Here is a 20388-nt window from a genome sequence, read left to right as displayed (position 1 = left end):
TGTTACAATTTCTCAGTCATGACAATTATAGCCCGTGATTAAAAAGAAAAACTGGAAAGTTAAAGAATCAGGCCCCTCACTTAAAGAATCTTGGTTTTGCTTTCCACCTAACATGTCAAGGTTCTTATTTTTTAGTTCCACCTTACAAAACTCTCAATTTCCTTAACTGTTTAATAACTGATTTCAGACATAAGACACACATTCTTTTTTTTTTTTTTTAATTTTACTTATTTGACAGAGAGAGAGAGACAGTGAGAGGGGGAACACAAGCAGGGGGAGTGGGATAGGAAGCAGGAGATTCCCAGCGGAGCAGGGAGCCCGATGTGGGGCTCGATCCCAGGACCCCGGGATCACACCCTGAGGCGAAGGCAGACGCTTAATGACTGAGCCACCCAGGCACCCCTAAGACACATATTCTTGAGCCAACAAAGGGACAAAAGTTCATACTATGCCTTTTTACATACATATTATTATTCAACTTTGGTAACTTCTATACATGTGTTAGTTATATAGAGATTTTTTTTTCCCCAAGGTAGCTTGAAGTCATGGAAAATATAGTCTTTCATGTGTAAGTCCGAAGCTTATATTCTTATCATTCACAAAAACTGATGTGCACTGAAGCCATTAAAAGAGTATTTATTTTAAAGGGGAAGAGGACATTTCTACTAGAAATGATACACAATTCTACATCTCTCTTCCTATTTTGGAATAAAACTTTAACAAATGACCTCAGGAAGCATGTAGGCCAGAGTCTCTTGAGAAATCTCAGATTAGAGGTATAACACAGAGACAATTCAGATCACCTCAGGATCTCCCTACAAATAAAAATTTATCTCTATCTGTTCTGAGCCTCTGCCCCATCATCTACTGCTATGTTCCTATCAACCTATGTCTACATGACACCCTGTGGAAAAGTATGGCTCTACTCACATTAGCATAAAAGAACACTTGGGTTGCTATGGTGGATATTCCATTATTACGGTACCAGGGATTACATTTGGGGACAAGTGCCAGAAAAAATGGCATATGACATGATATCTAAATGTAAGAATTTCTACAAATTTATCACAGACTTTTTAAAAAATCATGCACACTTACAGTGATTAGTTTTATTTGTCAACTTGGGTAGGCCTCAGGATGCTCAGAAGCCTGGTTAAGCATAATTTCTATGAGTGTCCTGAAGGTGTTTCTAGAAGAAATTAGCATTTGAATTGATGAACTGATGAAAGTAGATGGCCCTCCCAATGTGGTGGGTACCGCCCAGTCCATGGAGGACCCGAACAGAATAAAAAGATGGAGGAAGGTTGAATATGCTCTCTGCCTTGGCTTTCTGAGCCGGGATACTGATCTTCTTCTGCCTTTAGAGCTCATGCTTACAGACCTGAACTGGCATCTACACCACTGACTCTCCCGATCTCAGGCTTTCCTGGGTCTCCAACTTGCAGACAACAGACTGTGAGACTTCTCAGTCTCCATAATTGTGTGAGCCAACACCTTAGAAGAATCTGTTTCTTTCTCTGTATATATATGTTAAAATACATAAAAAATATATATGTAAACAGAAATAAAAATATATAAACATACATAACCTTAATGGTTCTGTTCCCCTGGATTTAACCCTAATTAAAAAAAAAAAAAAACACTTTTAATTAAAAAGAACAGGGGTGCGTGGGTGGCTCAATTGATTGTCTTGCCTTAGGCTCACGTCATGATCCCAGGGTTCTGACATGGAACCCGGCGTTGGGCTCTCTGGTCAGTGGGAAGTCTGCTTCTCCCTCTCCCTCTGTGACCTGTCTCGCTCTTTCTCTCTCTCTCAAATATATAAATAAAATCCTTTAAAAAAGAATAAATAGGTTGGAAAGAATACTAAATTGTTATCAGCATTTTTCTACATGGCACTGACACAGTGAAAGAAATGACAAATATAAAGCTTAAACCAATTAAAGCATGAAGGAAATTTGATCTGAATTCAACAAAATGCAAAAGAGTATTACTTTACTGAGTCTGACTGCATATAGTCCATAATAAAAATATTTCAAAGTGTGCTATTCAAAAGATTTACAAAGCACCTTTCGTCTGGGGGAAAAAGTGCTTTATTATAAAGTTATAATGAATAAAAATTTCTAAGAAGCTAATTTAATCATTTAAGTCTTCAGCTTTCATATGGGATCACTACCATATTTCTTATACAAGTCTTAGCTGAAGCCAGTAGTCAAATTAATCTTCATACTCTAGTTGCTTTTAATCTATTTTATTTTATACATGATGTTCTTTGGGGTATGTCATGGGTTGCGGGGGTGGAATTAATGTACAAATTCCTTTTAATTAAAGAAAGATTAAAGCTATTTAAATTAGCACTCAGTGACACTAAGAGCCTGCAGTAGTGCTGACTGACGCACATCTTAATCAGCACTACAGTTTCTCAAGTAGTTCCCTANACTTATTTTCATAGCAAATTTGTTGCAGGGGGGAGGTGGGAGAAATGAACTCCTTATCGTAGTGTACACTTTCTTCCACTAAAAAGAAAAATTTCACCCACATATAGGTCAATTTCCAGGTTAACTGAAGCTTAGCCCTTATTGTATCAAGTAAAAATAGTAATCTTAGGAGTTGGAAATAATTTTTTTTTAAATTAGACACTCTCTGCCTCCTTACATACAGTATTCTGAGTATAATTTAATGTTTTATTAGTTATTGAGGATCATCATTATGTACACACACCATTTAAAAAGATTACCTCCCACAGAAACATCCTAAGTGTAGTGTCTTTGAATTAACGAAAAATTATTCTTCCTTGAGTTCTTCTGTCTGCTTTTGGTAATTTCTGTCTCCTTCCTCACTATTAATGAGATTGTATTCAATGTAAATATACCTGTACCTCATCTATATGGTACATATAGATATGACAGAATTACCTACAAGAGTAAATTTACAGCCCAGGTTACTTTACCATGGTAAAAGACAAGAAATATGATGCACTGGCTTTATGAAAACTACGTTGGCTCCTTACAAGGCCAGAGTTCTTAACAGGAACCTTGGCTATGTTTCAGATAACTTAAGTATTTGACTAGAAAGAATGAGAGATTAATACAGATAAATGAAGACAGCAATTTACCCAGTTAGCTGGTCTGGCACTATGCCCTGAAAAAACTGAGCATTCAGGAGCTCCTAAGAATATGCGTGAATTCCTATCTCAAAATTATCATCTGAAAGTACAAGGCAATGCCTCTTGCTCCCTAAGACAATGGTCCTAGTACCTGTAGCAAAATGGGAATGGGTCAGCATGGTGGGTACATAGAGGTAAAAATGCCAGCCTGAAATAAAGACCTGGGTCTCTACCCCAGTCCAATATTTACTACTTGGGCAACCTTGAGTCACTCTCTAGAACAATAAAACCTTACTCATAAAATTGGCATTATTTCCCCACTTCTTCAAAAGGCTGCTATTAGTAATGACTCAAAATCAAGTATTACAGTGCTTTAACCTGAAAAGCACTCTACTAATATGTTTCAAATGAGGTGTGATAGATAGGACTGGCTAAATTTTACATTTTAAAGAGAAAGCTGTGGTTTTCAATTTACTGTCACCAAAGAGGCTGATGCCTCAAGATCCACAAAAGAGTTTACAGCTTCCCCTAACATATAAAAGAAGAGGAATTCATATAGATACAAACGATGAGGAAAATGTATCATAATTCAAGGTTCATTTAGGTTTAATATGCTAACTATTCACTTACCTTCTCCAAAAGCTGTCTCAAGCTCTATTAAAATAATCTAGAAAACATCTGTCTGCATTATTGTCTACTTGGGAATCACTCACATGGTAGATAACTCAAACTTTTCCATTACTTATACAAAGGTTGATGCATAGAGAATTTCCTTTAAGGAAACAGCCCAAGTTCTCTTACCTCTTAAAATATTAATTCCTTATATTTTCTACCCCTTAACCGTTCCTCACGCTATCCGCTACTGCCCCTATCAGCCCATCTTGCCAACCCATTTTGGTAAGAAACACAGTTACCAAGAAAAGAGAGTAAAGTTCTACATGGTCTAGATAATATTTATCCACATGGCTTGTCCAAGATATCATTACATCAGTATTTTCCTTCACAAGGCAGGAAAGCATTTCAAACAAAGTTTCCCAAACTTTGTCAGTTCAGACTCCATTATGTCTTAGTAATTTTCCCTAGGCTCAAAGAAATAACTAACATTTCCATTTATTAAGTACTTGGATCCAAACAACTTAATAACTATTTATGTCCTATGAACTTAGCACCTGTTGGGCACTGCACTACTTCTCAAACCTTGGAATCCAACCGGATACCACCATCCTCATTTCCTGTCCCTCATCTATTTTTGCACAATACTTGCCTATCACGACAAGGCCAAAAGCCCTGCTTTGTAAAACTGTAACTTCTTCAGGAGGAATGTGGAGATCTGATGTTGAAACTCTGAACTACTTCAGCAAAGACTGAGAGCAGCACCCTTACAGATGTCACTATCTTTCTCAAAAATTTAAAAATATCCCACATTGCCCCACAAGTATGCCATGGCAACCCAGTGCTCTTCAGTGCACAATCTGGGAATCACAGCTTTCCAAGTTCCCAGCTCAATAGAACAATCCCTATAGAAACTAGCCCACAGAGTGGTTACTTATGTCTAACAGGTTAATAAATTTAAATTCTAAAATAAATATATATAAATCTTTTAAAATTAGGATATTAGAAGAGAACTTACCTAAATCAAAATCATACATACAGTAGGTCATCAAAATGTCATGAAGCAAAATCAACCCTGGATTATCTTGGCCTTCATAAAACTTGTTTGTTCGATCTGTTCTGTTAACATCTTTTTCTGAGGAGGAAAATCATCATATATTTGAAAACTTTTCAGAAAACAGATTTTTATAAAGCTTACATCTTAAAAGAACAAAATTATTTTTCTTGCTATTAATTTCACTCTCTTGCTAACCTTTTACTTAATGAAAAAATTCATCAAATTCCATTTCAGATATGCAATAAATGTAAGATTTTAGAATATTTTTCAAAAATCAGTCTACTTCCTCATGGGTATATTTTCAAATATTTTTCAATTCTTATCTAGACACAGAAATTTTTAATAGAAAACACTTATTTAATTAAAAGCAACACCAATAATTCATATTAGTTAGCAATAAAAATGCCAGTCATGAATGCATGTGACAGGCAGTATTATTTGAAAACAGTAATAAAAAAAAAAGCTACTACACAATCGACTGTAATCAAAGAGATTTGCTTGATTCATATTTGCTTCATTCATTATCACCTTCTTTGTCATGTTCCACAATCATCTTCAGGACAAATTACTTCCATTCTTATACATTACTCAGTTTATATATTAGTATAAACAATTTAGTTAAATTTTGAAAAAATGAAAACCCATATTATGCTAGAAATGATTTCATGACATTAAAAACAGGTTTGGAAACATCGCCATGGGTGTATCCCAAGCTGTACTGACAATTCAATCCAGAAACCCTGATACCTACTAAATGCAGCTTATTGTGGAAGGCTTTGCAATTAAAAAGGTATTCCCCAAACGAATCCCTCAGTAAATTAGGAAGAAATATTTTAAAGAAACTCAAAGTGTTTAATCTACTCTATAATCAATTCTGTTTAAAAGTTGTAACTGACCGAGATCTCCCCCCGCTTCACCCATGAAAACGAATAAATTGAAAACATTCTCAATACAGGTACTCCTGCTTTTCAAAAGTTTGCATTACACCACTTCACTTTTACAAAAGACGTACATCAGTACCTGTTTTCACTAACCAAAAGAAATCCAAAGATTTTCACTTTTACAAAAAAAACAATGAAAAGTGAAAATAGCATTCAGAGTTTGTTTTGCAGTGAACTGTTACGGAGGCAGCACTCGCCCTGGGCAGTTAGAGGTGCCCACACCACACTCCTTCCCCAGGACCTACACTCAGAGTCTCAGCATCAAGCCACCATAGCTTTGAAATGTGTCTGTGGGCAACTGTGCTGTATCTTGATTGATCTGTTAGCAAAAAGCCTAAAAGAGGTTATTTTTTGGGTCTGGGAATGCTTAAAAAATCTTCCAAATAAGTTAACAGTTATTATTTATTGCTTTATACCATTCAGACTCATGAAAGGTCTCACAGAACACCCTACTTTCAGATAGCAGGGTAAACCTGTACTTGTGAAGAAATGGGGAGGTATTTTACAACAGAGTAGAATCTAACGAAATAAGATGACATGAGTTTAGATTCTGTAAGGACATTTAAAAAAATATGAGAACAATATTATAGCTTTCTATTAAAATACACTATATTAAATTTAATAAAAGCAAGTACATATCTATAAAATTGTGGATACGTTTTTCAAACAAATAAAGTAATACCAAAAAAAGCATAATAAATGTAAAATTTCATTTAAAAACATCAAAATGGCAGCACATGGGTGATTCGGTTGGTTAAGCATCTGCCTTTGGCTCAGGTCATGATCTCAGGGTCCTAGGATAGAGCCCTGTGTCAGGCTCCCTGCTCTGTGGGGAGTCTGCTTCTCCCTTCTCACCCCCCCCCCGCCCCCGCTCATCCTCTCTCTCAAATAAGATCTTAAAAATGAAAATAAAAAATGAAAAACATCAAAATGTTTCATTCTCAAATCAGTGTTGGTAAATGGGTACGTAAGTTTATTTTTTTATTAACTCAAGCACAACTGACATAGTCATAGTGACAATATAGAGTATTTGCCTTAATAGGGGTTTTAAACATGGTAAAAATTATTTGTACCCTCATGAATTATCTGCATTTCTTTCCTCTTGTATATTTAGAAGTGACATGACGGGCAGAAAACAAAAAGGGATCAAAAATGATATGTAAAGTATTTTATAAGGAAAGTACGTATAGAAACTGTATCTAGAAAGAAAATTAGTACTTACAGTTTAGAAAATAAAGAGCCCTCATTAAATCCAACTCTCCACCTAACTTGATATAGCTAAAGAAGATTGAAGAAAACACAACCATGCCAACGGACTCCATCTTACATTCGCCATCACTAACCTCAACTGGGCCCCTAATGTGCCTGGCAGTTGTGCTTTATTTCGTTCATCCATGCCTTGTCCCCATTCATCTATTTTATATCTTCTCCTTTGTCCTCAAGCCTCCAATATGATATCTCCTCCCAACTCTAGCTCTCAGATAAGGACCTTGCTTCCTATTTCTAAGAAAACGGAAGTTATCCAAGGAGAACTTCCACAGGATCTTGCTATTTTAACCACATAACTGCATTTGTATTCACACAGTCCCCTTCTCTCCTCCTATCACTCTAAATGAGCTTCCATGATGGTGGTGAAGTCCAACCCCTCCTCTAAGTGCATGACATCCACCCTCTAGTGGCTACCCAAGGATACTGCCCTAGTTAATTCCTGTCTCCCTCTCTAGTTTCATGAGTTTTTCTTCCTATTTGATCCATTCTCACCTAGCTTTCAACCATACTGTTGTTTCTCTCATCTTCATAAAAACCTTACTTAACCTCATTTTCCCCTCTAATGGCAGCCCATTTTGTCTCCATCTGTTTAGAGCAAAACTTCTTAAAAGAGCTATATATATTGTCTCCAAGTCCACTCCTCCTGTTTCTTCCTAAACTCACTCCAATCAGGTTGTCACTTCCACCACTCCACTAAAACTCCTTTCTAATCAAAATCTCCAGTGATCTCCTTATTACCTTGTGCAATGGTGAATCCAAGTCTTCAGCTCACTTGATATCCTAGTCACTCCTTCTGTAAATACTTTCTTCACTCGACTTCAAGGACAAACTCTCAGGATTTCCTCTTTTTTCTCTGGCTCTCTTCTGAGTCTCTTTTGCAGATTTCTCCTAATTGTTCCTACTTACAAGTTAAAGTACCTCAGGGCTTAGTTCTTGGACCCCTACTTTTCTAAATACATCACTCCTTTGGCAATGTGTCATCCAGTCCCCACCATCTATATGCTGATGACCTCTAAATTTCTATCTCCAGCCCTATCTCTCCCCTGAATTCCAGCCCTATGTAGCTACCTCCTACTCTACACATTAATATAGAGACATCCATTAGGCATTCTCACACTTAAACACGTCCAAAACTAAGTTCCAAATATTCCTTTCCAAATTTGCTTCTCTTATAGTTTTCCATGTCTTAATAAAAAACCCACAACTCCATTCCTCCAGTTACTCACTTTAAAAACTCTGGGAGTCACTCTTGAGTCTTTGCTTCTCTTGTCTGACACTGATAAACACACACACACACACACACACACACACACATATATATATATATACATGTTAAGCTTTCAAAATGCATACAGAAACCAACACTGAGCTCTCCCAACCATTCACTCCACACCACCCCTCCCATTCACTTCACTCCAGCCACACCGGTCTCCTCCTTGCTCTTCTTCAAACATATGGAGGCCCTGAGATGGAAACAAGTCTAGACCATGGTGTTCCCCTCCACTCAGAATGCCCTTCGTCCAGATAGCTGCATGGCATACACTCTGTTTCTTCAAGTCAAATCTCAGTCACTCAATTGCTAGCCCTCTGTATCAAGAAACCATCATCTCTCGCCTGAATTAGAGCAATAGCCTCACATGATCTTTATATTCCCTCCCTTGCCCCCCACAGCTATTCTCCAGAGAGAAGCCAGAGTGATTTGTTTAAAAGTCAGATCATATAACTCTCCTGCTGAAAATCCTCGAGTGGCTTTTCCATCACACTCAGAGGAAAAGCTCAAGTCTTTACAATGAACTACAAGGCTCTATGTGATCTGTACCTATTCCTCCACTGTTTCTCTGACTTCATACGTTTCTGTATTCTATTCCAACTCATTATAACCACATTTACCTCCCTGCTATACTTCAAACATGCAGAGACCCTGGGGTGAAAACAAGTCTAACATACATTATTCCTTTCTACTTGGAATGCCCCTTACCTGGATACCGGCATAGCTCAGCCTTCCCCCTTTAAGTTTCTACTCGAATATCACCTTTTCAGTAAAAGCTTTCTCGGGTCACCCAAGTTAAAACTGCAACATCACACATAAACTTCCTAACCATCTTGGCTGCCTTATTTTTCTATTTAGCACTTCTCACTAACATGCCACAAAAGTTACTTAATCTTGTTTACCATCTGTTCTTCCCCACAAGAATAAAAGCTCCTTGAGGGTAAGTATTTTGTTTATTTGTTCACTAATAAATCCCCAGAGCCTAGTACATAAGAGGCATTAAGTAAATATTTATTGAATGAATGTATGAATGTTTAAAATAATGAACGTGATTTTCAAAAAGATTCCTGGTGATTCTAGCATACAGCCAAAGTTAGGAACCACTACTCTAAAGACTGGGATTCCTGGGCCTTCTTATCTGCCTCTTTTTTCCCCCAGGTGATGTTATCTATTCCCATAGATATTTATACTAATAATACCCAAATTTGTATCTCCTAACCAGACTGCTCCAGACTATTCAACTAGCCACTTGACTTTCCATTTGTATGTCTCACCTTAAGGAATATATAAGTAACACTTAATTCAATTTCACCATACCCATTCTCCTCATCTCCATAAACGGAACCACCAAATGGCCAATTTCTCAAGTCAAGAAATGTAGTCCCATCCTAAATTCTCTCTTTCCTCTTCATACCCTACATTCATTACACCAAAAAAGTCTTACCAATTCTATCACCAAAATGTAAGCTGAATGCATTTATTTCTCTACATCTCCACTACTATCATCTTTTGCTTATAGTTGTTCCCACTTATTGGTCTCCTTGTTCCTACTCTTACCTTGATTCAATCCATTTTCCATAGAGCAGAAATACTAATTTTAAAATATAAATAAAATGGTCTTACTTAAAATGATCCAACAGTTTCTCTTCACACTTAAAATAAAATCCAACTTCTTGGCACTAACCACAAGATCTTTAGCTTACCTGTGTATTTTCTAGTAAAGCAAATTTATACCAAAGAAAACAAACAGAAAAAAGCTTCTGGTAATCTTTCCTAAAAAATACTTTTGAGAAAAACTATTGTAGAAAAAAAATGTTTCAAAACCAACTTATTATATATACTTCTACTGACAGAAAGCATGGTACAGTTCAAAGGCTACTGAATTAGGAATTAGATGTAATTATGAATGAGTCTGGGCTATGAAACTAACTACACAGATGACTGTGTTATCTGCTAACAATGAAAAAACTGGACTAAAGTATGGCTCAATTCAAATTATATTATGGGGATTTAAAACATCTACATTTTTCCACCAAATTCCTGGAAAAGTGAGAACAGGACACAAAACAGATTGAGAATATCAGAGCCATTATCACTGCTGCCTGATTTAAAAAAAAAAAAAAAAGGGGAAGATGATACAGCATGTGGAAAGAAAAGGCTTGAGGGGTGCCTGGCTGGCTCAGTCAGGGGGAACATGCAACTTTTGATCTCTGGTCATAAGTTTGAGCCCCACGTTGGGTGTAGAGATTACTTAAATGAATAAATAAATCAAAACTTTTAAAAAAAGAAAAAGAAAAGGCTTAAAATACTGAATTACTTAATATGTAACATCCCTTCCAGTTCAAATATCTTATGTCCAAGAAAGAAAAAGTCCATTACCATTTTCCCTATTGAAAGTGAAAAGAGCAGACTTCAATTGGAAACTTCACATAATCCCATGCCTCAAGATTCCCAACCTTTTGCCTTAACCCGAAGAAAGAAACAGTTTATTCTGGTATAATTTATTTTTCAGAAAAATAAAGTTCTTTTACAATCAAAAGTACTGGGGTACCTGGCAGGATCAGTTAGAGGACCATCCAACTCTTGATCTCAAGCTTATGAGTTCAAGCCTCACATTGGGTATAGAGATTACTTACATGAATAAATAAGAACTTTACAATCAAAAGTACTATCACCAAAAAGATCTCATTGGGAGGGGAAAAAAAACAAGACAACATCAGAAAGGGAGACAAACCATCAGAGACTCTTAATCACAAGACACAAACTGAGGGTGGCTGGGGGAGGGCAGGGGGATGGGATAGCTGGCTGACGGGCATTAAGGAGGGCAAGTGATATAATGAGCAATGGGTGTTATATAAGACTGATGAATCACTGAACTCTACCTCTGAAACTAATATACTATACGTTAATTGATTGAATTTAAATTTTAAAAAACTCATGATTTGTCTTTATAAGTCTACAAATGCTACCGAATTGGGGCCCCTGGATGGCTCAGTTTGTTAAGCGACTGACTCTTGATTTTGGCTCAGGTCATGATCTCAGGGTGTGAGATCAAGCCCCACAATGGCCCTGAGCTCAGCAGGAAGTCTGCTTCAGGATTCTTTCTTTCCTCCTGCCACTCCTCTTACTCCTGCTCTCTCTAAAATAAAAATCTTTTAAAAAGGGGTGGTGCCTGGGTGGCTTAGTCACTTACGTGTCTGCCTTCAGTTCAGGTCATGATCCCAGGGTCCTGGGATGGAGCCCCTCATTGGGCTCCTTCTCAGTAGGGAGTCTGCTTCTCCCTCTCCCTCCTTGAGCCCCCCCACTTGTGCTCTTTCTCTCAAATAAATAAAATCTTTAAAAAAATAAAAGAAAAAGCTACCAAACTGGCTATGTTGCACTTTGTTGTTGTTTTTTTTTAAAGATTTTATTTATTTATTTGACAGAGAGAGAGAGACAGCCAGCGAGGAAGGAAACACAAGCAGGGGGAGTAGGAGAGGAAGAAGCAGGCTTCCCAGCGGAGCGGGGAGCCTGATGCAGGGCTTGATTCCAGGACTCTGGGATCACGCCCTGAGCCACAGGGAGACGCTTAACGACTGAGCCACCCAGGCGCCCCTATGTTGCACTTTCTAACTATAATTTAGAGATTTTCCTCTTCCATGGGAAGGTGGTACTGAACATGGTGGTAAAAACATCCCCTGTCTTTATTTATGAAGCTATAAATAAATCCAAAAGCAATTATCAGAATTTTAAAAATAAGTTCCACTACTATCCAAAGCTATCCTAAAATTATATAGAGGCTAGCTAACAAGATAGTTAAGAATCTTAAAACCGGGTACTACCCTTAACCATGTTATCTTGGACAAGTCATTTATGCTTTCAATGGTTCAGTTTTCTGTTGTAAAACGGGGGTTATCAACAAAAAGTTAGAGACACGGAGAGCAGTAAATATGCATTCTTTCAATAACTTATACCAACCTGGCCTTTATCATAAGAGCTTGATAACCCAGTACTCACTCTTTGGAAATAAGTCTAATTCTTTTAATGTAAAATTCTGTCAAGCATCGCTTTTTTTATGAAATAGTTATTCCTAGATAAGAGTTATTCAATTCTCAAACACTGACAAAAATTTATTATCTGAAGTCATTTATTAAAAAAATGAAATATATGCATATTTAGAGATGGTCTGGAGGGATATAAACCAATGTCTATTAATTATAATTATCTCTGGATGACAGAAACAAAGCTAAATTTTATTTTCTTTTTGCTGATCTATAGTTCCTAATTTTTCTATTAATAAAAACGAACTTTTTGTAATAATGGAGACAATAATTTTTTGATGAAATTAATTTCATAAGCAAATAAACCTTTTTTAAATTCACATTTTGGAACTGGCAATGAAATATTTCAGTACTTATACTGACTGAATTCATATTCCTATTGGAAAAGGAAAAACCAAGAACATCAAACACATTCTAATGTACTCTCCAATTCTGATCTCTCTTTTGAGCCCTATCTCTGCATATTATCTTCACTTCTTAAATTTTATCAAGACTTCATTATAGACCCCTCTCATGCATTTCCAAAATTAGGAAAAAATTACCGATAAGACTTCTGTAATCTCTTAACCTCGAATTCCTCTTCTCTTGTTCTTCACTGACAGATTTCCACTGTAGTTTCATCCTGAAGTATTCGTCACTACAGAAAACAATTTTATACCAAAAAAAAACCTATGAACATGGTATTTTTAAAAATTCTGATTGGGTTTTCCTATTAACAATATATCAAAGCATTTATGATGCTAGTGAGATGTGAGGTTATAAATATGATAGTGAAATGTTTAAAGTTACAATACATAAGTGAAAACAAAGGAAAAATTAAATAACCTTATACATACCATAAACTTTGTTTAAAACTACTAGAATAATTAAGGTATGATTTTAAGAAAACATTTACCTCAATCCTTAATATGATACCTAAAATTATTCTAGTTATTAAATATTTTAATCACTAAGCTTCTGAATAATTACAAATACAAATCTACAAATTGCTGGGGTTTTTTAATGTGGCATAAGATTTCCATTTTCTAGCCAGTTTATTCACAAACTTGTTAATGTGAAATGTCTTAGAACTGGCAATTGGGGCACCTGGGTGGCTCAGTCAGCTAAGCATCTGCCTTTGGCTCAGGTCATGATCCCAGGGTCCTGGGATCAAGCCCCACGTCAGGCTCCCTGCTCAGCAAGAACCAAGTCTGGTTCTCCCTCTGCCTCTCCCCCCTGGCTTGTGCTCTCTCTCGCTCACTCTTTCTCAAATAAAATAAAATAAAAAAGAATTGGCAAATATGTTGAAAGAGAAAGGATTGTCTGAAAGTTTAAATATACACATAATGATTTTGCGTGAGATTTTTTTTTTCTTAAGATTTTTTAAATTTATTTGACAGAGAGAGGCAGCGAGAGAGGGAACACAAGCAAGGGGAGTGGGAGAGGGAGAAGCAGGCTTCCTGCTGAACAGGGAGCCCGACGCAGGGCTCAATCCCAGAACGCTGGGATCATGACCTGAGCCAAAGGCAGACGCTTCACTACATCTGTATCTTTGAGGTAAATACCCAGTAGTGCAATTGCTGGATCATAGGGTAGCTCAATTTTTAACTTCTTAAGGGACCTCCACAACTGTTTTCCAAAGTGGCTGCAGTGAAGAGAAGGGCCATATGCACCCCAATGTTCATAGCAGCATTGTCCACAATAGCTAAATTGTGGAAGGAGCCGAGATGCCCTTCAACAGATGACTGGATTAAGATGTGGTCCATATATACAATGGAATATTACTCAGCCATCAGAATGATCGTTCTGATTTGCAGCATTTGCAGCCACATGGACAGGACTGGAGGAGATTATGCTAAGTGAAATAAGCCAAGCAGAGAAAGACAATTATCATATGGTTTCACTCATTTATGGAACATAAGAAATAGGAAGATCGGTAGGAGAAGGAAGGAAAGAATGAAGGGGGGGGGTAAACAGAAGAGGGAATGAACCATGAGAGACTGTGGACTCTGGGAAACAAACTGAGGACTTCAGAGGGGAGGGGGGTGGGGGACTGGGATAGGCCAGTGATGGGTATTAAGGAGGACACATATTGCATGGTGTACTGGGTGTTATACGCAAATAACGAATCATGGAACACTACACCAGAAACTAAGGATATACTGTATGGTGACTAACATAACATAATAAAAAATTATTATTAAAACAAAAAACAAAGGCAGACGCTTAACGACTGAGCCATCCAGGCACCCCTCAGCGTGAGCTTTAAATCACAGGGTAGACTGATGAAGTGGGAGTAAGAAGGGTACCTGGAAAGTTGGTCTAAGTTTCTTTACAAGTCTGAGAAATTACTTAAAAATAGAAACAGTCGGGGCACCTGGGTGGCATAGCGGTTGAGCGTCTGCCTTCGGCTCAGGGCGTGACCCCGGAGTTATGGGATCGAGCCCCACATCAGGCTCCGTGGATATGAGCCTGCTTCTTCCTATCCCACTCCCCCTGTTTGTGCTCCCTCTCTCGCTGGCTGTCTCTATCTCTGTCAAATAAATAAATAAAATCTTAAAAAAAAAAAAAAATAGAAACAGTCTTCCAAAAAAAATGAAAGACTAGTTTATGTTACAAGAGCACCAGGAAAACAATTTAAAGGTAATTAACCTAAATGGTAAATATACTTCTTATGGGACATTTTATAATTTCATAATAAATTTTAAAAATGAATAAATATGAATGATATATTTTAAAATCCCTACCTAATTAGTTATTTTTCAAGTATGCAAAATGTTTTTACAAGGGAAGTGCAATTTTATTTTTTTACCATCTTTCTACGTATTCACCAACACAACCGCAGTGAGTGTTTGAAAAGACTAGTCTGAATAAGTACAGAGCTCATAATTTTTCAGTTAAATAGATGAAAACAAATTTATTTTCACATATCCTCATCTATTTAAAATAATCATCTAGAAGCTCTATACTAAGTTGTATGGGTGAGTTATCTGAATTTCTTTGATGGACACACAAAAGACCTCACTTACGTTTTTTGCTTTTGTAATTGAGTCCTTTCCTCCTTGGTACTGTCCCAGGGAAAATAACCCAAAAGAAATTTCCATGCTTGCTTTCTCAATGCATGACTAAGTCCCTAAAGAAAACATGCATATTAAACACATTCGTAAAAAAGAACGCAATACTTTAAGTTCATAAAACTTGCATATAAATATACAGGGAGACTAATATTTAAAAGATAATTTTATACATAAAATAGCTCAATTTAGTGAATAGTAACTAACTTGTTTTTTACCTCCAGACTCTGAAGATTTAAGCAGCTGCCAGAAAGCTTAAACGATGCAGGATATACAGGTTATATAGAAGGCAGCAGGACTAATTAGTCTTTCTAAGTCCAATCCTTATTAGATAAGGCAACTACAGCTACGGTACATACATGCCTCCTTCAACAGAACGGCAAGTAAGGAAGACTATTCTTCCCTAGGCTTAATGGTATGCCCTCCCCACGTCCCCAACCAACCTTAAGGGACAAAACAAGGACCTCACACTGTCCTACAGGGATTTTAAGGCATCATTCATCAAAAAGTTCATTCCATGACTACCTCCACACCTCCCACAAAAAAGAAAATTTCTATATCACAAGTGTCAAATATCCTCCATATTAAGGTATTTACCCCTCTAAATATCATCTGCTTCATATTATCTACATTTAAAATTCTTCCTTCGGAATCAATGTTCTTAGTCCATTCTTCCAGCGATACTGGCTCTCTCCTTTGAACAACAGGTCGTTCTCCCAAATCAATCTAAAAGAAGAAGATAAGCAATAAAGAGTACACTTTTAACTGGTGAAATTAAATCAAGGTACATGAAAACCCTAATTAAAATACTATTTATTACTCAGGCATGAGTTTTAACATTTCTAATATCTTCCTATATTTCTCCAATGTTTAGTTTATAAACTTTAATAGCATTCCATACATTTTCCTTCCTAGTAAACATACACATAACAAGGTTATAAATTCAGAGACAGGAATACATTCGCTATTTTGAGTTTCAATTACGTAAGTACAAAACATTTGACATGTAAATTCCATACAAGACCCTTCAAATTAAATGGTATGCTGTATTATTTAAAAAGACAGTATTATTCCACTAATCATATTCTAAAATTAGCTTTTCTTCCAAATTAAAATTTGTAGCTCTCAGAATTGATTCATGATCCATTAGCTCCACTTGGTATTTTCTACAGTTTTTTATTCAATTAACAGATGTTGGTAATTTAAAATGCCATTTGCAAGATAAGCCCTTTAAGTATTACAATTTAGATATTTATAATAGTTTAACTATGTACAGCCTAGAACTGTAGCAAATTCAGAAGTCTTGTTGAGCATATTGAAAGATCTGCCATAATTCAGGGCCAAGATCCACCTTACTTAAAAAGAAAAGATTCACATGAGCATAAAAGCCCTAGAGTAGTGTCCTGACTAGGTGCCTCTGGTCCTTACTGAGAAAACACATAAATTAGGAACAGAACTAGGAACAATATGTAAGGGTCACTATTCACTCGCTGCTATACACTCAAACAACCAACCTGCTCATTATCATCAAAAAGTAGTCAAAGAAAAGAGATCCAACTTCATAAACAGAAAGTATAAGTAGTAATCGATGAAGAACCACCAAAGAATTTGGTGGGAAAACAAGTATTAGTTGTTAGATACGTTAGCAAAAAAATTATAAGGATTTTAAGAGGCAGATATAACCAAAATTGAGTTTCTACTTCTATTGCATTCAGTACATGTTTAAAAAGCATTTCTCCTGTTAAAATGTAAGAGTTATGTTAATATAAATCTTCACTCACTCTTGTGATGACTTCAAATCCTGGTTCTTCTTGTTGATTTATCTTTAAACCTGGAATAGCATCACTAAGAAAATCTGCCATTTCTGAAGGCGGTCGTTGATGTGTAGAGGGATCACTGCCTCTCAAACTATCAAAAATGTAGTTTGTGACTTTGGAAAATCCTACCATAGTTGCTGTATAAGGATCCTTTTTAATTTTCTATGTAGTAAGAAAAAAACATTAGCATTATTAATTCAAATAAGGAATAAAAACACCTTACAATGGGCAAAAGGGCCACATTTTTAAAGTGGGGAAATCAGAACTAAAACAGTGTTCTACGATTATTAAAAAAAAATTTTTTTCTGGGAAGAAAAATTTATATTTTCTAAGCCAATCTTTTCATTTAGTTAAAACAGAATATTACACAGCAAGGTAATGCTACTGATTGAATTGCAGATAAACAAATGATTTGCAGGCTTTATTCAATCTGCATATATCACAAATATATGCAGTGCTTACTTTCCACTGATGAATGGCCCACAACAGCTTTCTTCTGTCTAGCGGTCCTGCCTTCACAAAAAAAATACTTCTTAACTAATGATGTACTGTATGGTGACTAACATAACAAAACAAAACAAAACAAACATAAAAAAAATATTTCTTGAAGTGTGCAGAGCCACACTAGTCCAAGAGAAAATATTCGATAGCTAAGTTTTAAAGCTCACAATATTTAAATATTAGCTGACATTTTAATCTACTTATATGATTAATAAATCATACCAATGAGTGTAATTTGTTCTAGAAAGTGCTGCCCTGGAAAACAGCAAAAGGTTTTTCTATTGCTAGGGTTACTTCTAAATCCCAAACTGCCTACTTATTCATACTTAGCAAAAGCAGTTACTTTTTTAAGGTCTATCTTTTAATGATTATTCTCACAATAAAAACTATTCCCTAATTTTTTTACTTAATCAGTGTCTAGCTATCTTGTCCTCCTTCCTAAAAAGTTCCCCTTTTATCTTGTTATCTTCAGAACCAAGAAGAGACCACCTGGGAGAGAGTAAGTACTCAAACATTTGTTGAGTGAATAAGTGAATAAACAACCATTTCATTTGTTTACATAAAAATCTGAGTGAAAAATAACAACTTTATTTCTGCCGGTGTTGAGTGCATATTTTTAGCCAAATATAAGAATACAGTCAAATACTTTAGTGGGAATTAGATTATCATGACCCAAATGAACCTACTTAAAATTGAAAATAAAAATTCAAACCATATTTTCAACTAAATGTATCATTAATGAATTCAAAGTGGCTTACCCAGTGATCTTGCACCTAATCAGTAAAAGCTATGATAATAAAAATCTACCAATGTCCAATTTCAGTATTACAATAAAGGGAAAAATTGCCCTAAGAGTAACTAAGAACCAAGGAAGCTTCTGAGTCTTACAAATAATACAAAACATATTATTTCTAAAAAATTAGAGAAGAGTTCCATGAAGTTTACACACAGAGACACTTGCCTTGTTCTGTATAATCTCTGAGAAAGTGAGAGGTAGGAGGTATATGAAATAATGGTGTCGGATTAACAGATTAATACAAAATAGATTAAGAAACATACTTGTATTAAACCATACGCAGGTTCATCAAGAAGATTTTCAAAAGACTGTGAAAGACTCTTATTCTGACAATTCACGAGAAGTGTTCTTTTATCCTGTGGAGATCTGTAATAAAAGAAGGGATCTGTAGAAAATACTAGCACACTGCATCAATTACTACCTGAACAATTACTGATGTCTGGTTACTTTTCCTTAACAACAACGAAAATCCCAAAACTCAAATGTCCAGTTATAGAAATGTTTCCCATTAATACAATATTAGCAAGTATTTAGTAACTATCTTAAAGGAGCTCCAAAACTACATAAAACATGAAATACTAAATTAACAAATATAAAAGGGTTGAAGTATATTTTTATTCTAGATAAAGCCAAGAGAACTAAATTGTAATGGACCCAAGTTTTCATTTATAATTACAGTAGAAAAACCTTACAAATGTATCTGTCTTTATTATCATAAAAATTAAAGAAAGTTAAAGCACACTTTAGGATTCATCAGTATATATAATATGTACAATCCAGGAAAATGTCCTATTTTGAAAGGGTTTCCAACTTCATTCCACAGCTTGGGAGCATTGCAATATAAGATATTAAAAACACAAGATAAAACAGATTATTTGTTAAAGATCATTAATTATGCTAACCATAATTATAAACACACATGAACATGTTTAACAAGGTTATAATCTATGGTTCAGGTAACAGTATCTTTTTAGTTCTTGCTTATTAAGCTCTAGAGGCAAGTTTTTCTTCACATTTCTTAATAACTGCAGAATAAATGTTTTCCAAATAGACATCTAATTTCAAGTAATCAGATGGAATTATCCAGTCTTTTTTCTATTCAATAAGTCTTATAACTTAGTAAGTTCACTATAATAAATCCACAACTTTTCTGTGTTTAAAATAAAACTTAAATGTGTTATGTTGGGCTATCTACTTCTAGTTTATTATAAATGTTTGAGATAAGAACTTTAATAACAGTTATCTCTTCTCAATTCTAACATAACAGGATGCAACAGCAATGCTGGAGGGGATATGAACTCCAAAGCAGTATCTTATTCCTACACATTCAGAAACAACACTTGATCTTTAGAGACAACAGTCGCTTAATAAGCCCTTTGGCTTTTTAAAAGGAGATGAGGTTGAGTCATTTGAGGTAAGAAAAAAACAATGATTTTTAAAATGTTCAATTTTCATTAAATGTCATTTTTCTGAATACTTACTGGGGTTATGCTTAATATGAAGACTTATATGGTCTCACAAGGCATTTTTTAATAAGTCTTTTAAATATAGCACTAGAAAAGATAACTAATATAGCAATATACAATTTTCAAGATTTTCAAACTCTTTGCAGCAGCAAGACAGAACTTTCAATGATGTTAACATCAGCAATTCTATTAGAGTGTACTAAAGGACTTAAAGAAAACCCTTGTCTAATATCACAACTACAGAAGTATATTTACTGAAAATTTAGAAATATTTCCTAGGCTTTGGAGTGAGCCTCTCCTAAGACCTCAGAATGAATTCAGAAATGGTAACAGTTGAAGAATGTTTTGTGGGCTGACATGTAATGGTAACTATTTTCCATTGCTACTGAGAATAACCAATATGGAAAGGTAAAGAAATCAATAAAAATATCACCACAAAGGCTATCAATCCAAAAAAGTT

At 35.6% G+C, this 20388-nt stretch overlaps 1 protein-coding gene across 3 annotated transcripts in view; it reads right to left on the bottom strand.

Annotated features, from left to right (window-relative positions):
- The window catches only part of TBC1D15 (TBC1 domain family member 15), a 76122-nt gene that overhangs the window by 11618 nt on the left and 44116 nt on the right, over positions 1-20388 (bottom strand). For all 3 annotated transcript variants that reach the window (XM_008684306.2, XM_040637263.1, XM_040637264.1), the window contains 6 exons: positions 18726-18828; positions 17130-17327; positions 15946-16074; positions 15304-15407; positions 12838-12932; positions 4737-4853 (listed from right to left, as the gene is read on the bottom strand). In XM_008684306.2, coding sequence (XP_008682528.1) covers positions 4737-4853; positions 12838-12932; positions 15304-15407; positions 15946-16074; positions 17130-17327; positions 18726-18828 — 746 coding nt within the window. The remainder of the gene's footprint in view (positions 1-4736; positions 4854-12837; positions 12933-15303; positions 15408-15945; positions 16075-17129; positions 17328-18725; positions 18829-20388) is intronic.

Source organism: Ursus maritimus, unplaced genomic scaffold, assembly GCF_017311325.1.
Source record: "Ursus maritimus isolate PB19 unplaced genomic scaffold, ASM1731132v1 scaffold_21, whole genome shotgun sequence".
In the NCBI taxonomy this organism is placed as follows: Eukaryota; Metazoa; Chordata; class Mammalia; order Carnivora; family Ursidae; genus Ursus; species Ursus maritimus.
Note: the sequence above shows the minus strand (reverse complement) of the source record. Positions and strands in the feature narration are given on the sequence as shown.